The sequence below is a fragment of the Equus przewalskii genome, unplaced genomic scaffold (genome assembly GCF_037783145.1).
Source record: "Equus przewalskii isolate Varuska unplaced genomic scaffold, EquPr2 ChrUn-12, whole genome shotgun sequence".
NCBI classification, from domain to species: Eukaryota; Metazoa; Chordata; class Mammalia; order Perissodactyla; family Equidae; genus Equus; species Equus przewalskii.
In genome coordinates, this window is record NW_027228749.1 from 1572218 (window position 1) to 1591897 (window position 19680).

A 19680-nucleotide genomic window follows, 5' to 3' on the forward strand; every position below is an offset into this window, starting at 1 on the left:
TTCAGCATATACTGCCTAAGAAAAGGGTGTTCTCCTACATAAATATAATACAGTTAGCACACTTGGGAAATTTAACATTGATAAAATACCATTATCTAATATATTGCATATTCAAATTTCCCAAGTTATTCCAATATTATTTTTTATAGCTTTCTTATTTTTAAATCCAAGATCCTGTCACGTATTACACTATTGATTGCATTTAGTTGTCATATCTCTTTAATCTGAAATAATTCTCCATTTTTTGGACATGGACATTTTTTTTTTTTAAGAATCCAAGCCAATTGTTTTCCAGAAAGTCTCTAAATTAGGACTTGCATAGTTGTTCTTCCTTTATTATATTCCAGTTAAACATTTTTAGCACAAATATTTATAGGTTATGTTGTGCCTTCCTGGTGGATCATATCAGGAGCCAATGATATCAGTTAATCCCCTATTAATGATGTTTGATCACTTGGAAAAACTGATATCTACCAGTTTTCTCCTTTTTAAAGAAATTTTCTCCTTTGAAATTAATCAGTAGGGTGCTACTTTAGGAATGTGCTTCCCAACAACCTTTCACCCATTTATTTCACCTGATTATGGAAATTGTAGCATATATAACTTTGGTGATTATAAAATAAATTATGTGGCTATATGGAATAACAGAAGACAGTCAAACGAATAGGGTAAGGAAGTAGCATTCTAATTGTAAGTACAAGATCTTGGAATAGCAAAAAAATACATTATGCTCTGGGACCTGCACACAGTCTGGTTTGGCTGCACTATATGGCAAAGATGGAAGAGTGACTGAGTACATCTCCAGGTTTATTGTGCAGGTACATGAAAACTTTCGTATGCTCTGCTAAATAAAAAGTTTGGAATGAAGACAGTCCAGAGCTATTGAAAGATTTTAAGCAAGTGAGTGACATAATAATAAATACATTTTGGAACAACCACTCTAAAAATGATGTAGAAGATAGACTGAAGGGGGTTGGAGCAGGAGGCCCTAAAGACAATTGTAATAGTTCAGGTGAGATAGAGAATAGATAGAACTATTTTGAGGATGTTAGAGGAGAAAGGGAAAAGCTTTGGTGGCTAGATGTAAGACTCACAGTCTTATGGCTTGGGCACCTATATGGATGGTGGTACTGTTAGTGAAAAGGAGTAAACTTGGAGAGAAAGAAGAAATCATGAGGTCAGAATGAGAACAGAATCTGTACCTAAAGGTTAGTGTCAAAGCATCAATAAATGCAGCAAACTAGTAATAGTTGTTTAAACATGTATTGTTCTTAAGGTTAGGCCAGCTCTGTCTGAACACAATGAGCTGAGGATTCTCAGAGCCTATTAACTTAGGATGCAAGGATTCAGACTGCTTTTTAGAAAGGACCAAGACACTGGAAACCCTGCCTTATTTTTTTGGCATCCTTATCCTGTGCTGTCTCTAGGAAATACTACCTAACAGGCCCAGAGTATCCCAAAAGAGTTCATAGAAAACCATTTTGATATAAATTCTAAAATCCTAGGCTGTGTAACCTTGGGCAAGCCACTTATCTTCTTTAGACCTCAGTTTCCTCATTTATAAAAGCTGGATGATGACACCTGTCCTGCTTCCTTCATTGGGTTTGTGTGAGACTCAAATAAGTTAATGTATGTAACATCAATTTATAACCATAAATTACTATACACATGTAATTTATTATACAGTTTGGAAAATGATGGTCTAAGTCTAGCTCTTAGGCCTTTGAAACTGGAAATGAGGCTCAACAGAATGCTGATAGTCCAGTTCTATAGACTTCTTCATATATGGATAGAAACCATTGTCCTGTAGCTTTATCATATCACTGAGAACATTACTATTCCTTGAGAAAGCATACATGCACTTTTCAAATAATACCATTCTTCCTTCACTTCTCTAATATCTTCCCTTTAAATGCCATCCGGGATCCAACTCCTGCTCTTGAGACCCTGATCTGTGCCAAGCTTTAATACATTAGACCTTTCCCAAATTTCCGGATAGACTAAGAGGGAGCCATTGGCATATTGTTTATCCACCTCTATCAAAGTAGAGTTTTATTTACATGTTACTGATTTCTCTCTCTCTCATAATCTCTCTCATTTCTTCTTTTGGTCTTGATCATCACTCACAGAGCTCTGAGTCAGCATCCAACAATAAATGATAACCTGCCAAATCGTATAATTTCTGGCATGGTGAAGGTGAAAGGAAATGTGAAGGAATTTACAGAGACAGCTGCCATATTTGAAGATGGCTCCCGGGAGGATGATATTGATGCTGTTATCTTTGCCACAGGCTATAGCTTTGCCTTTCCTTTTCTTGAAGATTCTGTCAAAGTAGTCAAAAACAAGGTATCCCTGTATAAAAAGGTCTTCCCCCCTGACTTGGAGAAGCCAACTCTTGCAATCATAGGCTTGATCCAACCCCTGGGTGCCATTATGCCCATCTCAGAGCTCCAAGGACGCTGGGCCACTCAAGTATTTAAAGGTAAGTAACCATGCAAGTTGACTGCTGAATTACTTGGTGGTATGTTTGATTATGTTTATGTTCTTGCTTTTTTTTTTTCTTTTCCTTTGATGTCTTCCTCTTTTTTTTTTTTATTAATGTTATGGTAGATTACAACCTTGTGAGATTTCAGTTGTACATTATTGTTAGTCATGTTGTGGGTACACCTCCTCCCCCTTTGTGCCCTCCCCCCACCCCCACCTCCCCTTTTCCCTGGTAACCACCGATCAGATCTCCTTGTCAATATGTTAACTTCCACCTATGAGTGGAGTCATATAGAGTTCGTCTTTCTCTGACTGGCTTATTTTGCTTAACATAATACCCTCGAGGTCCATCCACGTTGCTGCGAATGGGCCAATTTTGTCTTTTTTATGGCTGAGTAGTATTCCATTGTGTATATATACCATATCTTCTTTATCCAATCATCAGTTTCTGGGCATGTAGGTTGGTTCCACGTCTTGGCTATTGTAAATAATGCTGCGATGAACATAGGGGTGCAAGGGACTCTTGGGATTTCTGATTTCAGGTTCTTAGGATAGATACCCAGTAATGGGATGGCTGGGTCATAGGGTATTTCTATTTTTAACTTTTTGAGAAATCTCCATACTGTTTTCCATAGTGGCTGTACCAGTTTGCATTCCCACCAACAGTGTATGAGGGTTCCTTTTTCTCCACAACCTCTCCAACATTTGTCGCTCTTGGTTTTGGATGTTTTTGCCAATCTAATGGGTGTAAGGTGATATCTTAGTGTAGTTTTGATTTGCATTTCCCTGATGATTAGCAATGATGAACATCTTTTCATGTGTCTATTGGCCATATTTATATCTTCTTTTGAGAAATGTCTGTTCATGTCCTCTGCCCATTTTTTGATCGGGTTGTTTGTTTTTTTGTTGTTAAGCCATGTGAGTTTTTTGTATATTATGGAGATTAACCCTTTGTCGGATAAGTGGCTTGTAAATATTTTTTCCCAATTAGTGAGCTGTTTTTTTTGTTTCAATCCTGTTTTCCCTTGCCTTGAAGAAGCTCTTTAGTCTGATGAAGTCCCATTTGTTTATTCTTTCCATTGTTTCCCTCAACTGAGGAGTTATAGTGTCCGAAAAGATTCTTTTGAAACTTATGTCAAAGAGTGTACTGCCTATATTCTCTTCTAGAAGACTTATTGTTTCCAGCCTAATCTTTAGGTCTTTGATCCATTTTGAGTTTATTTTGGTGTGTGGTGAAAAAGAATGGTCAATTTTCAATCTTTTGCATGTGGCTGTCCAGTTTTCCCAGCACCATTTGTTGAAGAGACTTTCTTTTCTCCATTGTAGGCCCTCTGCTCCTTTGTCGAAGATTAGCTGTCCATAGATGTGTGGTTTTATCTCTGGGCTTTCCATTCTGTTCCATTGATCTGTGGACCTGTTTTTGTACCAGTACCATGCTGTTTTGATCACTGTAGCTTTGTAGTATGTTTTGAAATCGGGGATTGTGATTCCGCCGGCTTTGTTTTTCTTGCTCAGGATTGCTTTAGCAATTCACGGTCTTTTGTTGCCCCATATGAATTTTAGGATTCTTTGTTCAATTTCTGTGAAGAATGTTCTTGGGATTCTGATTGGGATAGCATTGAATGTGTAGATTGCTTTAGGTAGAATGGACATTTTAACTATGTTTATTCTTCCAATCCATGTGCATGGAATGTCTTTCCATCTCTTTATGTTGTCGTCAATTTCTTTCAAGAAAGTCTTGTAGTTTTCATTGTATAGATCCTTCACTTCCTTGGTTAAGTTTATCCCAAGGTATTTTATTCTTTTTGTTGCGATTGTGAATGGGATTGAGTTCTTGAGTTCTTGAGTTCTTTTTCTGTTAGTTCATTGTTAGTGTATAGAAATGCTACTGATTTATGTATGTTGATTTTATACCCTGCTACTTTGCTGTAGTTGTTGATTATTTCTAATAGTTTTTCTATGGATTCTTTGGGGTTTTCTATATATAAGATCATGTCATCTGCAAACAGCGAGAGTTTTACTTCTTCATTACCTATTTGGATTCCTTTTATTTCTTTTTCCTGCCGAATTGCTCTGGGCAACACCTCCAGTACTATGTTGAATAGGAGTGGTGAAAGTGGGCACCCTTGTCTTGTTCCTGTCCTCAGAGGGATGGCTTTCAGTTTTTGTCCATTGAGTATGATGTTGGCTGTGGGTCTGTCATATATGGCCTTTATTATGTTGAGGTACTTTCCTTCTATACCCATTTTATTGAGGGTTTTTATCATAAATGGGTGTTGGATCTTGTTGAATGCTTTCTCTGCATCTATTGAGATGATCATGTGGTTTTTGTTTTTCATTTTGTTGATGTAGTGTATCACGTTGATTGACTTGCGGATGTTGAACCATCCCTGTGTCCCTGGTATAAATCCCACTTGATCATGGTGTATAATCTTTTTCATGTATTGCTGTATTCGATTTGCCAGAATTTTGTTGAGGATTTTTGCATCTATGTTCATCAGTGATATTGGCCTGTAGTTCTCCTTCTTTGTGTTGTCCTTGTCAGGTTTGGGGATCAGAGTGATGTTGGCTTCATAGAATGTGTTAGGGAGTACTCCATCTTCCTCAATTTTCTGCAATAGTTTGAGAAGAATAGGTATTAAGTCTTCTTTGAATGTTTGGTAGAATTCTCCAGTGAAGCCGTCTGGTCCTGGACTCTTATTTTTGGGGAGGTTTTTGATTACCGTTTCTATTTCCTTACTTGTGATTGGCCTATTCAGATTCTCCATTTCTTCCTGATTCAGTTTGGGGAAGTTGTAGGAGTCTAGGAAGTTGTCCAGTTCTTCCAGGTTGTTCAATTTGTTGGCATATAGTTTTTCATAGTATTCTCTTATGATCCCTTGTATTTCATTGGTATCTGTTGTGATTTCTCCTCTCTCATTCCTAATTTTATTTATTCGAGATTTCTCTCTTCTTTTCTTGGTGAGTCTGGCTAAAGGTTTGTCGAATTTGTTAATTTTTTCGAAGAACCAACTCTTTGTTTCATTGATCCTTTCTACTGTCTTTTTTGTTTCAATATCGTTTATTTCTGCTCTTATTTTTATTATTTCCCTCCTTCTACTGACTCTGGGCTTTGTTTGTTCTTCTTTTTCTAGTTCTGTTAGGTGTCATTTGAGGTTGCTTATGTGAGCTTTTTCTTGTTTAGTGAGGTGAGCCTGTATTGCGATGAATTTCCCTCTTAGGACTGCTTTTGCTGCATCCCAAATGATTTGGTATGTCGTGTTCTCATTTTCATTTGTCTCCAGATAATATTTGATTTCTTCAATAATCCATTGTTTGTTCAGAAGTGTATTGTTTAGTCTCCACATTTTTGCACCTTTCTCTGCTTTTTTATTGTAGTTGATTTCTAGTTTCATAGCATTATGATCAGAAAAGATGCTTGATATTATTTCAACTTTCTTGTATTTATTGATGTTGGCTTTGTTTCCCAAAATATGGTCAATCCTTGAGAATGTTCCATGTGCACTTGAGAAGAATGTGTAACCTGCTGTTTTTGGATGAAGTGTTCTATATATATCTATTAAGACCATCTGGTCTAATTTTTCATTTAATTCTATTATTTCCTTGTTGACTTTCTGTCTGGATGTTCTGTCCATTGGTGTTAATGGTGTGTTGAGGTCCCCTACTATTATTGTATTGTTGTTGATGTCTTCTTTTAGTTCTGTTAAGAGTCGCTTTACAAATTTTGGTGCTTCTGTGTTGGGTGCGTATATATTTATAAGTATTATGTCTTCTTGGTGGAGAGTCCCTTTTATCATTATGTATTGTCCCTCTTTGTCTTTCTTTATCTGTTTTGCTTTGAAGTCTACCTTGTCTGATATTAGTATAGCAACACCTGCTTTCTTTTGTTCATTATTAGCTTGGAGTATTGTTCTCCATCCCTTCACTCTGAGTCTGTGTTTGTTTTTGGGGCTGAGGTGTGTTTCCTGGAGGCAGCGTATTGTTGGGTCTTGTTCTTTGATCCATCCTGCCACTCTGTGTCTTTTGATTGGGGAGTTCAATCCATTTACTTTTAGAGTGATTATTGAGATGTGGGGGCCTACCACTACCATTTTATGTCTTGTTTTCTGGTTTTCTTCAATTTCCTTTGTTTCTCGTCCCATGGTTTAATCTGTTCTGATGAAGAGCTGCTACTCTCTGTTGTTGTCCTTCTACTTATCTCCTCTGCTCTTGGTTTTGTAGCCCCTTTCCTTTTTTTGATTTTTCAGGAATGAGGGTTTTCCTGAGGATTTCCTGAAGAGGAGGTTTTGTGGCAATGAACTCCCTTAATTTTTGTTTATCTGGGAAAGTTGTTATTTCTCCATCGTATTTGAAGGATATTTTCGCTGGGTAGAGAATTCTCGGCTGTAGGTTTTTGTCCTTCAGATTTTTGAATATATCATTCCACTCTCTTCTAGCCTGTAAAGTTTCTGCTGAGAAATCTGCTGATAGCCTGATGTGGGTTCCTTTGTAGGTTAGTTTCTTTTGCCTGGCTGTCCTTAGTATTTTCTCCTTGTCTTTGACTTTTGCTAGCTTCACTACTATATGCCGTGGGGTTGGTCTTCTTGCATTGATAAAGTTTGGAGATCTATTGGCTTCTGTCACCTGAAGATCCATCTCTCTCACCAGATTTGGGAAGTTCTCAGCCATTATTTCTTTGAATAGGCTTTCTGCCCCTTTCTCCTTCTCTTCTCCCTCTGGTATACCTATAATCCTTACGTTGCATCTCCTAATTGTGTCTGATAATTCTCGGAGAGTTTCTTCATTTCTTTTTAGTCTTACTTCTCTCTCCTCCTCTGCCTGCAGCATTTCTATATTCCTATCTTCCAAATTGCTAATTCTTTCCTCCATATTATCAGCCCTACTGTTCAGTGCATCTAGATTTTTCTTAATCTCCTCTATTGTGTTCTTCATTTCCAGTATTTCTGTTTGGTTCTTCTTTATCGTATCAAACTCTTTTGTGACATAGCTCCTGAACTCATTGAGTTGTCTATCTGAATTCTCTCTTAGCTCATTGAGTATTTTAATGATGGCTGTTTTGAAGTCATCATCATTTAGGTTATATATTTCATTTTCTTTGGGATTGTTGTCTGTGTATTTGTTGTTTTCCTTCTGTTCTGGAGATTTAATGTATTTTTTCATATTGCTTGATGTTGTAGATTTGTGCCTCCGCATAGAGATAGAGATTAGTTGCTCCTTCCACTTGTTACTGCTGGTGTGGTGGGGGAGCAGCTGTTTATACTGCACCAACCAGGAACCCTATCCGCAGTTGCTAACTGGGCCTGGGCCCCTCCTTGTAGTCACAGTGGTCCTTTGGATTCCCTCTTCTGCCATGGGGACCGTCACGGGGGTGCTTCAGGCTGCTGGTGCCTACTGTTGCAGCCCACCTAGACGTGCTCCCTCCTTGGGGTCTGCAACGGTGTTATGGGCTTTTCCAGCAGCCAGGGGTAGGATCACTTATATTTGCTGCTCCGTCACTGTCGGCACCCACAAAATCTCACTTGTCCACTATGGGTCGCAGCAGAGCTATTGGCATCTTCTATAGTCTGTGGTTAGCTCACCTAGCTATGCTACTTTTGTCCCAGGGTCTTCCAGCCTTGTGGCTGCTGGATGGGTGCTCTCTACTAGTGCTGTACAGAGGTTTTCGCTGAGGCTTCTGTGAGCCTGTAGGGTTTCCCCCTAGGCTACGGAGCTGGGTCGCTGGAACTCCACCCAGCCCCAGTCCTGTTCCCCAGGAACTCAGGGAGCCCTTTGCCCTGACTGGGGGATAGCTGGAGATCCTGATTTCAGTGGTAGCTGGTTACCTGCTGCCCTGCCTGATATTCTCCTCTCCGGGACCCTCCCGGTGTTGTGGATGCTGGGCATGGCCCCTCCGCTAATAGCAGACAGAGAGTTTTGTCTGCTGCCCGGGCGGAACTCTGGAACTTTCCCCCTGGGCCACGGAGCCGGCCTCTGGAGCTTCACCCAGCCCCAGTCCTCTCCGAGATCTCCGGCAATCCCTTGCCTGGCCATGCAGGTAGTGGCAGCCCGGGGGCTGCCACGCCCTCTGTGATTCTCTCTGGGACCCTCCGGGCACAGTGGACACCAGGCGGGATCTCCCCGCCAATGGCGGGGCGAGACTCTCCCCACGGGCTCAAGTGTGTAACTCTAGAGTTTCCCTCTGCGTTTAGGAGTAATTGCGGGGGGTTTAGGTAGGGTTCTGGTCACCTGTTTCCACTGTCGCTCCTCTGGTGTGTGCTCACTCCTGCCCTAGGTGTGTGTTGATCTTCTGGGGGCGTCCGTTGGAAGAAAGCCGCTTGCAGGTACTAGGCTGTTCGGTCGGGGTCAGAGAGTTTTCACTTATCTCCACGTCCTCCCGGAGGGAAGTCCGTCCGCCTTCCGATGTATAGTCACATGGGTCTCTCAGACATCCTGAGATGCTATCTCTATGTTCTTGCTTTTAAATAGCTGAGATAATATATATGGTTGTAACAGTGTCTGGCACAAAATTAGTGCTCAAAAATTAATTTTTGAGTGAATATAAAGTAGTAATTTATAACGATGGACATATATTGGAATTTGCTGAGAAATTTTCCCCAAGTAGGCATGCTTTTCCTGGTGGTGTTTATTTAATAAATCTTGGGTGGGGCAATCATAAGATCTTTAAGAAAATAGTTCCCCAGATGATTTCAGTGTGCACTCCAGAGTAGAAGACACTCATCTAGATTTTAGACAACTGATATAAATTTATGAAGCAAAAGAATTTCACCTTCTTGCATTATAAAGAAAGTCAAATATAGAAATTGTGTGATTTGATTTCAGCCAAAAATTGAGACCTGGTTAAAGACTAGTCAAGAATGTAGAAGATTCAACCTCTCAGATTTTCACTTTCCACTCTTTATATTCCCGCTTTTAGTTTTGGCTAGGAGAACACGAGAAAAAACTTTAGGGTTTGGAATAGTAGGCTCAATATGAGGCAGGAGAATGGTATGGCTTCCAAAAGGCTTGATTATATCCAGCATAGTTAAAAAAATTATAATGTCTTAGAACTTACAGTTCTCCTTCTCTAAACTGGTCAGACCACACCAAAAGACATATTGTAAAAGTGACACTGGAGTGCATTAAAAGGAGAGAGATTAAGAATGGTTAAGGGATTTGAAAATGTGCCATTTGAAATAGAACTGAAGGAGCTAGAGAGGTTTAGTCTAGAGAAGATAAGATTCAGGGAATATGACAGTTCCCTTCCACTATTTGAAGAGAGATGCTATGTCAGACGGATTTGATTTGCTCAGTATCACTTCAAAGGGTTGAACAGAACAAAGGAGTGAAACTTTGAGGGTTGCATGATATCAGCTAAACATTAAAAACATTTTTCTATCAGCCAGTGCCATTTCAGGATGGAAGGGGCTGCCTCTGAAATTAAAGAACCCAAGCAGAATAGGAAAAGGATGAAAATGGCTGGATGGCCATCTGGCCAGGGTCATATGGAGTAGATTCAAGCCTCTGAATAGGGAGAAATCAGATGACCTTCAAGGTTTCTTTTAATGAAGAAATTCTTTTATTCTATAGTTGTTATAATAAAATTTGCTAGCATTACTAATGTTTAATTAAAACTATTCAGAGTTTTTCTTGGCATCATAGCTTCCTCTTCCCTAGTAAATGTCCCCATGGTAGCAGAGAAAAAAGAAGCAAGGTGTTAGAATTGATAGATCAAAAACCTTTCCAAATTTCCCCAAAATTGTATCATTTCTTAATTCCTTTTAGTTTTACCCAGTAGATCATGTACTCCTTGAAGAGCACTGGACCAGCAATCAAATGCAAGTAACCCAGTAAGTTGGTTTAATTCCAGTCACATTAAATAGGTCTTTCAATTAGGTCAATTAAGTAAGGGGGAAAAGTTGCATTAAAATAGGCCACAGCATCTTAGTACTATACTTTAAACAACTGAGACTTTGCCAGGACTAAGTTAACTGTTAGGAACAGAGAAAATGAGTATGTGAAAGAGTCTGCATTACAGCTATGGAATTAGGGGGTTTTAGGAGAAATGCACAAAAAGCCCAGCCTCCTATGCTGGCAGAAGCCTAGTACTAATTCCTCCAGCTTTTTTTTTAACACCTAGAAGGAAGGAATCATCAGAAGGTTCCCTACATCTTTATCAAACTTCCAACAGGAACCCTGAGTTTTTGGTTCTACCCATAGCCCTCCTGTCTACCTACAAAATTCTTGCCTTTCTCATCCCTGAATTCTACCCTCTCTCGGCCAATTTTAAACCCTTAGGATTAGATAGTTTATTCCATTCTTTCATGCCTGTACAACTCAGTCTGTCCAATTCCCTGGTCGGTCCTTTCTCTACAAAGCCCCATTTTCCTTCTTCCTGTGTTCTCTGGAATTACTCTTCTCTTGTCAAGAAAATATTCCACCCTTTCTAGACACTGAACCCACTTCCTTGCCTTAACTGAAATTTAGTTTTCTTTTTTCTTTGCATCTTTTGCTGCCCTCTCAAAACCCAACGGAAGTGTTTTGCTTTTACTTGGCAGCTTTCTTTCCTTGAAAACCATATGAAATTATACCAATTATCTGGATCACAAGAAGGCATTATGTCATAACATGGCATTCAAGTTTCTCCACAAACTGGATGCAGGCTGCTTTTTCAGGCCCATCTTTCAATAGTCTTTACCATACATCCTACAATCTTCTAAATGCCTTGAATGATAAACCCACTAAGCAGCAAACGCAGCAGGAACTCTTGTACCCTGTGCCTTCACTTCCACTATCCTCTTGGCTTGGTATGCCCTCCTTTTACTCCTTATTTGTATAGAAAAAGCCTACGTATATCTCCTCTCTCCCTTAGTAGTAACTGAAAGCTCTTTAAATAAGAGAATAATGCTTATTTGTCTTTGTATTCCAAGCCTAGACTAGTGCCTAGGACAGGGGAGGTATCTAATAAATAACTATTCAAACAAATGCCAGTTTAGCTTCTGAGGTAAATGAAGTTCTAAACTCTACAGTGGAAACTTGTTATCTGAGGATCTCAGTTTATGAATTACTTCAGCCAATTTCTGGCATGTTAAAAAGTGGGGCTGGACTGGAAAAACAGAATGGAAGCCACATCTCTTTTCTCTTTTTACACTTACATGTACAGGGACAAGTCAGGATTATATAGATACAAACTGCCTTAGGCCTGAAAGCAGACTGAAAGACCTAGTTCCATAGAGTTGTAACTCAGGCTCACTTCTTTCCCACTTTGTCTTGTGACCCTTGGAAAATCTCTGAACTTCAGTTCCTCATTGTTGTTCAATGACATTCTTCTGCTAACATCTACCGACCTCTTAGTATGTGCCAGGCCTTCTGCTAGGTGCTGGAGATGCAAATATGACCAAGCAGAAAATTCCTGTCTTTATGGAACTCAGAGTCAAGCAAGGAAGATAGACAAGTAAACAGACACTTAATGTGTTCATTCACTCAGCAAATATTTACTATATCTTAAACAAGTGCTCCAATAGCACTGTAGAGGAGTTGCTATGGGAACAGTGAGGAATAAGGACCCAATTCTTCCTACAACTACAAATCCATTGTAAAGGATGAGTAAGAGTTTACAAAAAGGACTAGGAAATCTTGACCATAACAGAGAAGAGAACAATCTGTAATATTTATGCAAAGTTAGAGAAAAGTGACAGAATAAGCCAAATTTTGAGAACTGCAAGTAGTTCAGAATTCTGGAAGATAAAGTGTTATAGGAACTAAAGAAAATGAAGCTAGAGATATTTATAGAGGCAAAACCAAGAAAAATCCTTGGGTGCCTTGCAAGAAGTTTGCATTCACTGTAGGCAATAGAGAACCATTGAAGGATTTTAATTGGGCGAGGGGGAGTCAAATCAGATTTGTAATTCAGAAGATGTGTTAGAGGGGAGTGAAACAGGAAGTAGATCCATGAAGAGCCTATGACAAAATTCCAATTAAAGCATGCTGAGGGCTTTAAGCCAACATAAAAGAGTAGGAGGAGACAAACTTGAATGAAATTTCACTGGTGAATTTGAAAGGATTTGGTGACGGAATGCATGTTGGAGATGAAAGCAAGAAAAAAATCTGCTCAAGTGCTGTGGCCATTGATTTAAATTGGTAATATGGTGGGGTGGATAAGGAAGGAGGCATAATAACTATGGTAAAAATAATAAGTGTCTGAACAAGAAAACACTGCAAGAACAGTATTAATGAATTAAGAAAGAACTGCATCACAGAGTATTGTATATATCTTTCTATATTCCTATCTATCTATCGAATCTATAGTGGGGTTTTTGTTTGTTTTTTTAATGATTGGCTGCCTCTCACAGGCAAGAAATAGACCTTCTCCTGCATAATGTTTCTAGTTAATAGAAGTAAAAGTTATGGTTGTACTATGAGAAATAATTTGGAAATCAGCTCTCAAAATGTATTCCACAAGCATCTCAAGATTTGTGATTAACCTCAAATGAAGCATTTCAGTGTTTCCTCATTGACTTATGAATATAAGCAATGAGTTCCAAGGCTAAAATGAGAAAACACATGGCAAAGCACAGAAGGCTTTGAGTGTTGAATTTCTCAGTCTCATATTTTAAGAGGGACACCCTAGAATAGTGACTAGAGTGTGCCCAGAGAAGGGCAACCAACACAGCAGAGAGTGTGAAACCTGTTATATGGGGGAACTAGGAGTGTTTAGGCTGATAATGAGAAGACTTAAAGAAGTTATGACAGTTGTTTTCAAATGTCTCAAGGGCTGGTGTTTGTTAAGTTAGACTCCTTGGCTCCAGAAGGCAGAGCTAAGTCTACTGGTGCAAGTTGCATGGAGGCAGATATTGGGGTCAATAAAAAGAATAATGCTTCAGCAACTAGAGCAGCCAAACAGTTAAATCTCCTTAGAAGTTAATGAGATTCTCATCACCAGAGATGTTTAAGGAGGAATGAGATAACCACTCGATTAGAGTATTTATGGAGAGAAAGCTTATGTTAGGTAAGATATATTCCCATTCTAAAATTATACATTCCAGAATTTTATGGAGTAACACCCTAGGGTTGGGTGTGGCTAAAATTTTCTACATGGCATGGTGCTTATAAATCTGGGCATAAAGCTCATCATTTAAGCTTATAGTTATGTCAACTTAAATACTATTCTACCTTTGTCTAGCCGTGTCCTTGGTGTTAAATTCCTACTATTGGAACTGTTTGTGCATTAGTGCTTAAATTTATCTGTCAAGATTGTGTATTATGAGTTGCCCTTGCCCTTACCACCACCCCCCCCCCCCCCGCCACTCTCACCACATAAAAAACTTTAGAAGATGAGGCTTATCTTCCATAGGACTTTAGGCAAATGGGACTGAGAGTTTATTTTTACTTCCTTCTCCCTGTGGTATAAAGCCTCTTTGTTATTAAGAGTACAAGTACAGGTGTGTCTCCCACCTTCCCCCTGCCCCTTTACTTTGTACCTCATTTTCCATATACTTTTAAGGCCATTTATCATGTCCTCATTTCATTTCCCAAATGAAAGTCTATGTTAGGGAGGAGGCAGTTATTGGTTGGTAGCAGGAGAAATATCTCCCAAAGACAAAGAAGAATAGAGTAAGCTACTGATGTTGATATCCTTATACGGTGCGGGTGGTAGAGTAATGTGATCAGGTGAAGGCATAACCTTGTTGAGTACAGAAAACAAGCCTGTATTTCTTTGAATTCTCCCTAGCATAGTAATTGTTAATAGGGTTATTGTCCTACTGAGGTAATTTTACACTTAAAATTTTGATTTTTCTCTTTAGGGCTAAAGACATTGCCCTCACAAAGTGAGATGATGAAAGATATAGCTAAGGCTCAAGAGGAAATGGCAAAAAGGTAAGAAATTCTCCCAGGAAGATATATGGTTAATTTTTCTACTTATTTAGTTCTTAATGAGAGCAATATTGTACTGTATTTACCTTTCTCGTGTTAGCTTAAGGATTTAGATTATATTTTGAAGGAAAAGGAAATAATAGTTTGTGACAATGGAATGAAGAAAGAGCACCAAGTAGTTTGAATATGGAAGGGAAAGGAGAGAAAAGCTTAAGAAAAGAATCTAAAATCTTATGTTTAGGGCTTAAAAGAAAAGCCAAGTAGGAAAAAGCACATGGAGAGAAAACCAGGTGTATTGTTTTTGAAAGGATTCCTTCATGTGCTAGCAGAGCTTCCAGAGAAAGGAAACGCGACAAAGAATTAATGCACGGTAGATATGGTTGAATTACAAATCTGTAGGTAGATTTACAAATCTACAGAGCCCACTTTGCTGGCTGTCATCATATGACAGCATACTCAGGTTACAGCAGCTTGTGGTATGAACAGTCTATGTGATTTGGGAAGGTGGTAACATCAGCCAGTGGCTTAGTGCTTAGATGGACACTGTAATTGAGCAGTCCGAATTTCAGAACTTGAGCTTCTTCACTGGATGATTTTTATTTGGACAAAATGCAAGTTGATGGTAATTCCTAAATTTTTGTGGAAAAGTCAGAGGCACAATCATTCCAGGCCCAAAGAGGTGGTTTTCTTCATTGCCTATACCAGCATAACTCCCCCCTATCTGAGAGGAGAAAGAGAGTTCTTTTTTAATCCTGATACCTATGCCGGGGCTCTCCTTCTTTTCACTGCCAAACTTCTACAATAAATATTCTACAGTGTATGCTTTAAATTCTCACCCTTTTCTCCCTCCTAAGCACCCTCCTGCATTCTAACTTCCATCCTTACCTCTGAAACTGCTCTCTTGAAGGTCATCCATGACCAACTTCATTTTCCTTCTTCTCAGCACTGAGTTTGGGGCTTTTACACATCTCTTCCATCTTCGAGTGCTTTCTTTCCTTGCTTTTCCGACACTAAACTATCCTATTTCAACTTCCCTCCTCTCTTTCCTTTGACTTATTTTGTCTATCTTCTGATTGTGAGCGGTCACCAAGGATATAATTTAACCTTTATTGAGGGTCAACTATGTACACACACTGTTTTATATGCATGAGTTCCTTTAATCCTCGTAACAACCCCACCAGGTAGCTACTAGTGAATCTCTTGTGAAACTTTCATGAATGCTATAGGTCCCAATCCTCTACTATAGGATAAATACATGCCCACAAACCTTTGAGCCAACAAAACATCCATACGGGAAAGCTCTCAAATTCTTTCCTGTCTTCTCTTCTCTTCTAAACTTTAGTCCCATTTCAATACATTCCTAATTGACCATCTATCTGTTCCTCTGGAATTCCATCTCATCAATTCTATCTCAAATTTATTTTCTATAATTATTTTCCTGTCCTTGTTTTTGGATTCCTTTAGTAAGCACACCTAATCTCAAGTAGCTTGACTTGGCTTTTCTCTTACTTCCTTTCTGTCGCACTGTTCTTTCTTTTATTTTCATTATAGAAAGTAAAAAAGAGAAAGTCCCCCGTTAGCTCGCTAAATCTCACTCTGTCCACAGCATCACTGTTACCACATCTTTCCTCTAAAAAGTCCTTTCAGCTCTTCAAATCTTCACTTGGTATAATCATTCCATCTGGGTCTGTTTGGAGGGCCACTTCCTCCTGTAGGACAAGTCATCCTCCCCACTCCTTTCAGGATTCCAAATTAACATTGGCCCTGGGATGTCCTGCTCCAGGGACCCCACCACCACTGTCTTCTGAAAACAATTGATGATCCCAAACTTGAGACTTTTTGTGGTGGCTTCTCTCTGATAACATCAGAGTCCTCTGTATCTGATCTGCTATATTTGCCTCTCTACAGCCAGCCTTGTTTTCCACAAAATGCCTCCTCTACGGTAGGTAGTGCTCACAGATATACTATGTTCATTCCTGCTTTATTCCTTCACTCTGCTGTTCCCCTGACTTGTAACTTTCCCCTTTGTTCTCAGTTTATCTTTATCTTCCACATCCTTCAAGGATTTGTGATAGCTCTGTTTTAACTACCCTCTTCTACATTTCTATTAAGCACTCTAAAACCACACGATTTAACAAAAGTCTTATATTTTTCTCTCCTTCATGTGAATCTAGCTTATCTCCTCCAGTAGATGATAAGGTCCTTAAGGATAGAGACAATATCTTTCTTTCTTCCCTATTTTCCACAGCTCCTAACCCAATATTGAGCCAATAATAGGCACTCAGAAAACATTGATTAACTGATTGATTGATTGATTGAGTTGTTGATGGGCCATGGCTTCTGTCTTCTCTGCTTCAGGTATGTGGAGAGCCAACGTCATACCATTCAAGGAGACTATATGGATACCATGGAAGAGCTTGCTGATCTGGTGGGTGTCAAGCCTAATCTGTTGTCTCTGGCCTTCACCGACCCCAAATTGGCATTACAATTATTACTGGGACCCTGTACTCCAGCCCAGTATCGTCTACAGGGCCGTGGAAAGTGGAATGGAGCTCGAAAAGCTATCCTCACCACAGAAGATCGCATCAGGAAGCCTATGAACACAAGAGTCATTGAAAGCAAAAGTTCCATGACTTCGACAATAACAATGGCCAGGCTCATGCTGGCTGTTGTTTTCTTTGCTATAATTATCACCTATTTTTAGCTGTCCCATTGTCATTGCCCTAGTTTTCTTTGGGAAGCTGCATCTAGAGATGCCTTCAGAATCTGATGAAATTGAACTCTCAGCTTCACATTGCTCAGAAATCTACTTTTATTTCTCTTTCTGAAGCATTAATCTTCTTTCCTCTTTTCCCTACAGTGAAATCCCAGCTTTTCATTCATATGGACTTACTGTCCTTCCTCTTAGGACTTATCACTTTTTCCTTCCAGCAATGCCTGGACTGTGAGCTCAGGTACCCTTTCAGTCATCTTTGTATGTCCTTAGCAGAGTTCTTGACATGTGGTAGGTGCTTAATAAATGTTTGCTCTCAATTATCAAATATTATGGTGGAGGACATAAGTCAATATCTGTAAAAGAAATGGATGACTCCATGTAACTCTGCTTCTAAATTCATTGACTCTCTCATTCTACTTATAATATGCAAAGTTACAAAAAAATCATTGGTTAACTTCTAAACCAAGCTATATAATTAAGATGTGAATAGGAAATTGAACTTAAAACAACTCAAGATACAAAGCCTTAGGTACTAATGAATGTGTACTAATACTGATCAATCTGCCATATCTTGCTTTTATAATTATATTTGTCAATGCAAATAATCCATAATAAATCTGTAAATCAAAATTGGAATGAGTTTATTATGAACCAGATCTGAGGACTAGCCTGGAGCCTGCCTTCCTTCACAAACAAGTGGGGTGTACAGAGTGCTTATATACTGTCTTGGAACAAAGAGCATGTATCACATACAATAGGTATGTCCCTTTTACAATAGTCATGAGATTGCTTTGCCAGCACAGCAATTCGGTGAACACAGCAGGTCGATGGTCACAAGGTGAGTGCAATTAATCCTTATTTTAGGGAGAGATGCTTATCCTTAAAGAAATGCCAATGTAGGGGAAATTACATCCTTATCTTTAAGGGCCTTGTTCTTGTCTTTGGGACATAGTAAATATTTAAAGGAGATAAACAATGCGTGCTCAACAAGCCATGCCAAGCCCTTTTCGAAAAACAAGGACAGGTCAAATTAGTTTTAACCCAAACGACTTCCTCATATACTCCAATATATCCTATTGCTTTTCATTTATTTATCATATTACAAGGTTATAACATTTTCCCAATTATATTATACAAAAAGATGCATTCTTTAATGCCAGAAAGTAAGGAAGTTTCAAAAAGCAAACTGTTGGGGGTATGTCAAAGGGACACAGGAGCCAACTGAAAGCGGTCCCAATGGCCAAAGCCGGAATAACTTGAGCAATAAAATAATCTAGTATTGGATTATAACATAAAGTATAAAAAATACTCATGAATCCATACTGATATAAATAAATTATTGAATAAATTAATAAGTGGGGTAGAATAGACAAACCTCCCATACAGAAGAATCCCAAACAATTTATGTAGATACTCTGCCCTCAAGGAGATGGAGCATAACTCCTCACTCCTTAAGTGTAAGTTATGTAGAATGATTTCCTTCCAAAGAGAACAGTATGGAAAGGGGGAAAAATAACTTCACAGCAGAGAAATCTGACAAACACTACCCCAGCTAGGTGACCAAGATTAACATTAACAGTGAAGTCACGCTGGTAGTATGTACCCTTGATATGGCGTGATGAGAAGGGCATATTACCTTTGTGGTCCTCCTCCCAAAAACCATAACCCTATCTAACCATAAGAAAAACATCAGACAGACCCAAGTTCAGGAATATCTTACAAAATACCTGACCATCTCAAAACTGTCAAAATCATCAAAAACAAGAAAAGTCTGAGAAATTCTCATAGTATAGAGGAGTCTAAGGAGACCCGATGTCTAAATGTAATGTATCCTGGATGGGATCCTGGAACGTAAAATTAAGTACATACACAAAATTATATAAAATTAAGTAAAAATTAAAGAAATAGTAATAAACTATGGATTTGGGTTAATAACAATGTACCAATATTGGTTTATTAGTTGTGACAAATGTACTACACTCATGTAAGATGTTAACAATAAATGAAATTGGATGTGGGGTATATGGGAACTCTGTACTATCTTTGCAACTTTTTTTAAATCTAAAACTATTCTAAAATTTAAAAATTAAAAAAAATGAATGTATTCTTTTGGTTCAGGATTTGACCCAGAACCACAATCTACTGGAATTTTCTCAGTGGAGGAAGAATATTGGATGGGCCATTCATTTAAATTACCATGTTTTCCCTTGATTACTCTACAAATTAAATTGTTCTAATACAGCATAATATAATTTACTAAAGTAATTTTGTTTCCTCTGCTGAATATGTATAGACTACAACTATAGAGTGGAGAAAATGGTGATACAAGGTCAAAAGACATACCTTAAAATCACTTGCATAAGTTCTTTCTTGTAGCTGAACATATTGAACCTATAGTCTCCGCTAGCAAAATTTATGGTATATTAATGGCAAGTACATTCATAAATGAGATCGTTTTACTTAATACTGGGTCTGTGCCCTGTTACGTTTGGCAATAGTAATACAACATAAAATAGTATATAAACATCCTCTAGACTGACTACTCGGAATTTTCCGAAGTGCTGGGTTTTCCCATGCTTCTATACATATTCTCATGCTGTATCCTCCTCTTGGTGAATTCTCCACTTGCC

General features: G+C 38.7%; 1 protein-coding gene across 2 annotated transcripts in view; it reads left to right on the plus strand.

Moving 5' to 3' along the window:
• Window positions 1-17680, plus strand: part of FMO5 (flavin containing dimethylaniline monoxygenase 5) — a 39293-nt gene extending 21613 nt beyond the window's left edge. For both annotated transcript variants that reach the window (XM_070607606.1, XM_070607605.1), the window contains exons 7-9: window positions 2130-2482; window positions 14265-14337; window positions 16693-17680. In XM_070607606.1, coding sequence (XP_070463707.1) covers window positions 2130-2482; window positions 14265-14337; window positions 16693-17038 — 772 coding nt within the window. In that variant the 3' untranslated portion in view covers window positions 17039-17680. The remainder of the gene's footprint in view (window positions 1-2129; window positions 2483-14264; window positions 14338-16692) is intronic.
• The last annotated feature ends 2000 nt before the right edge of the window (window positions 17681-19680 follow it).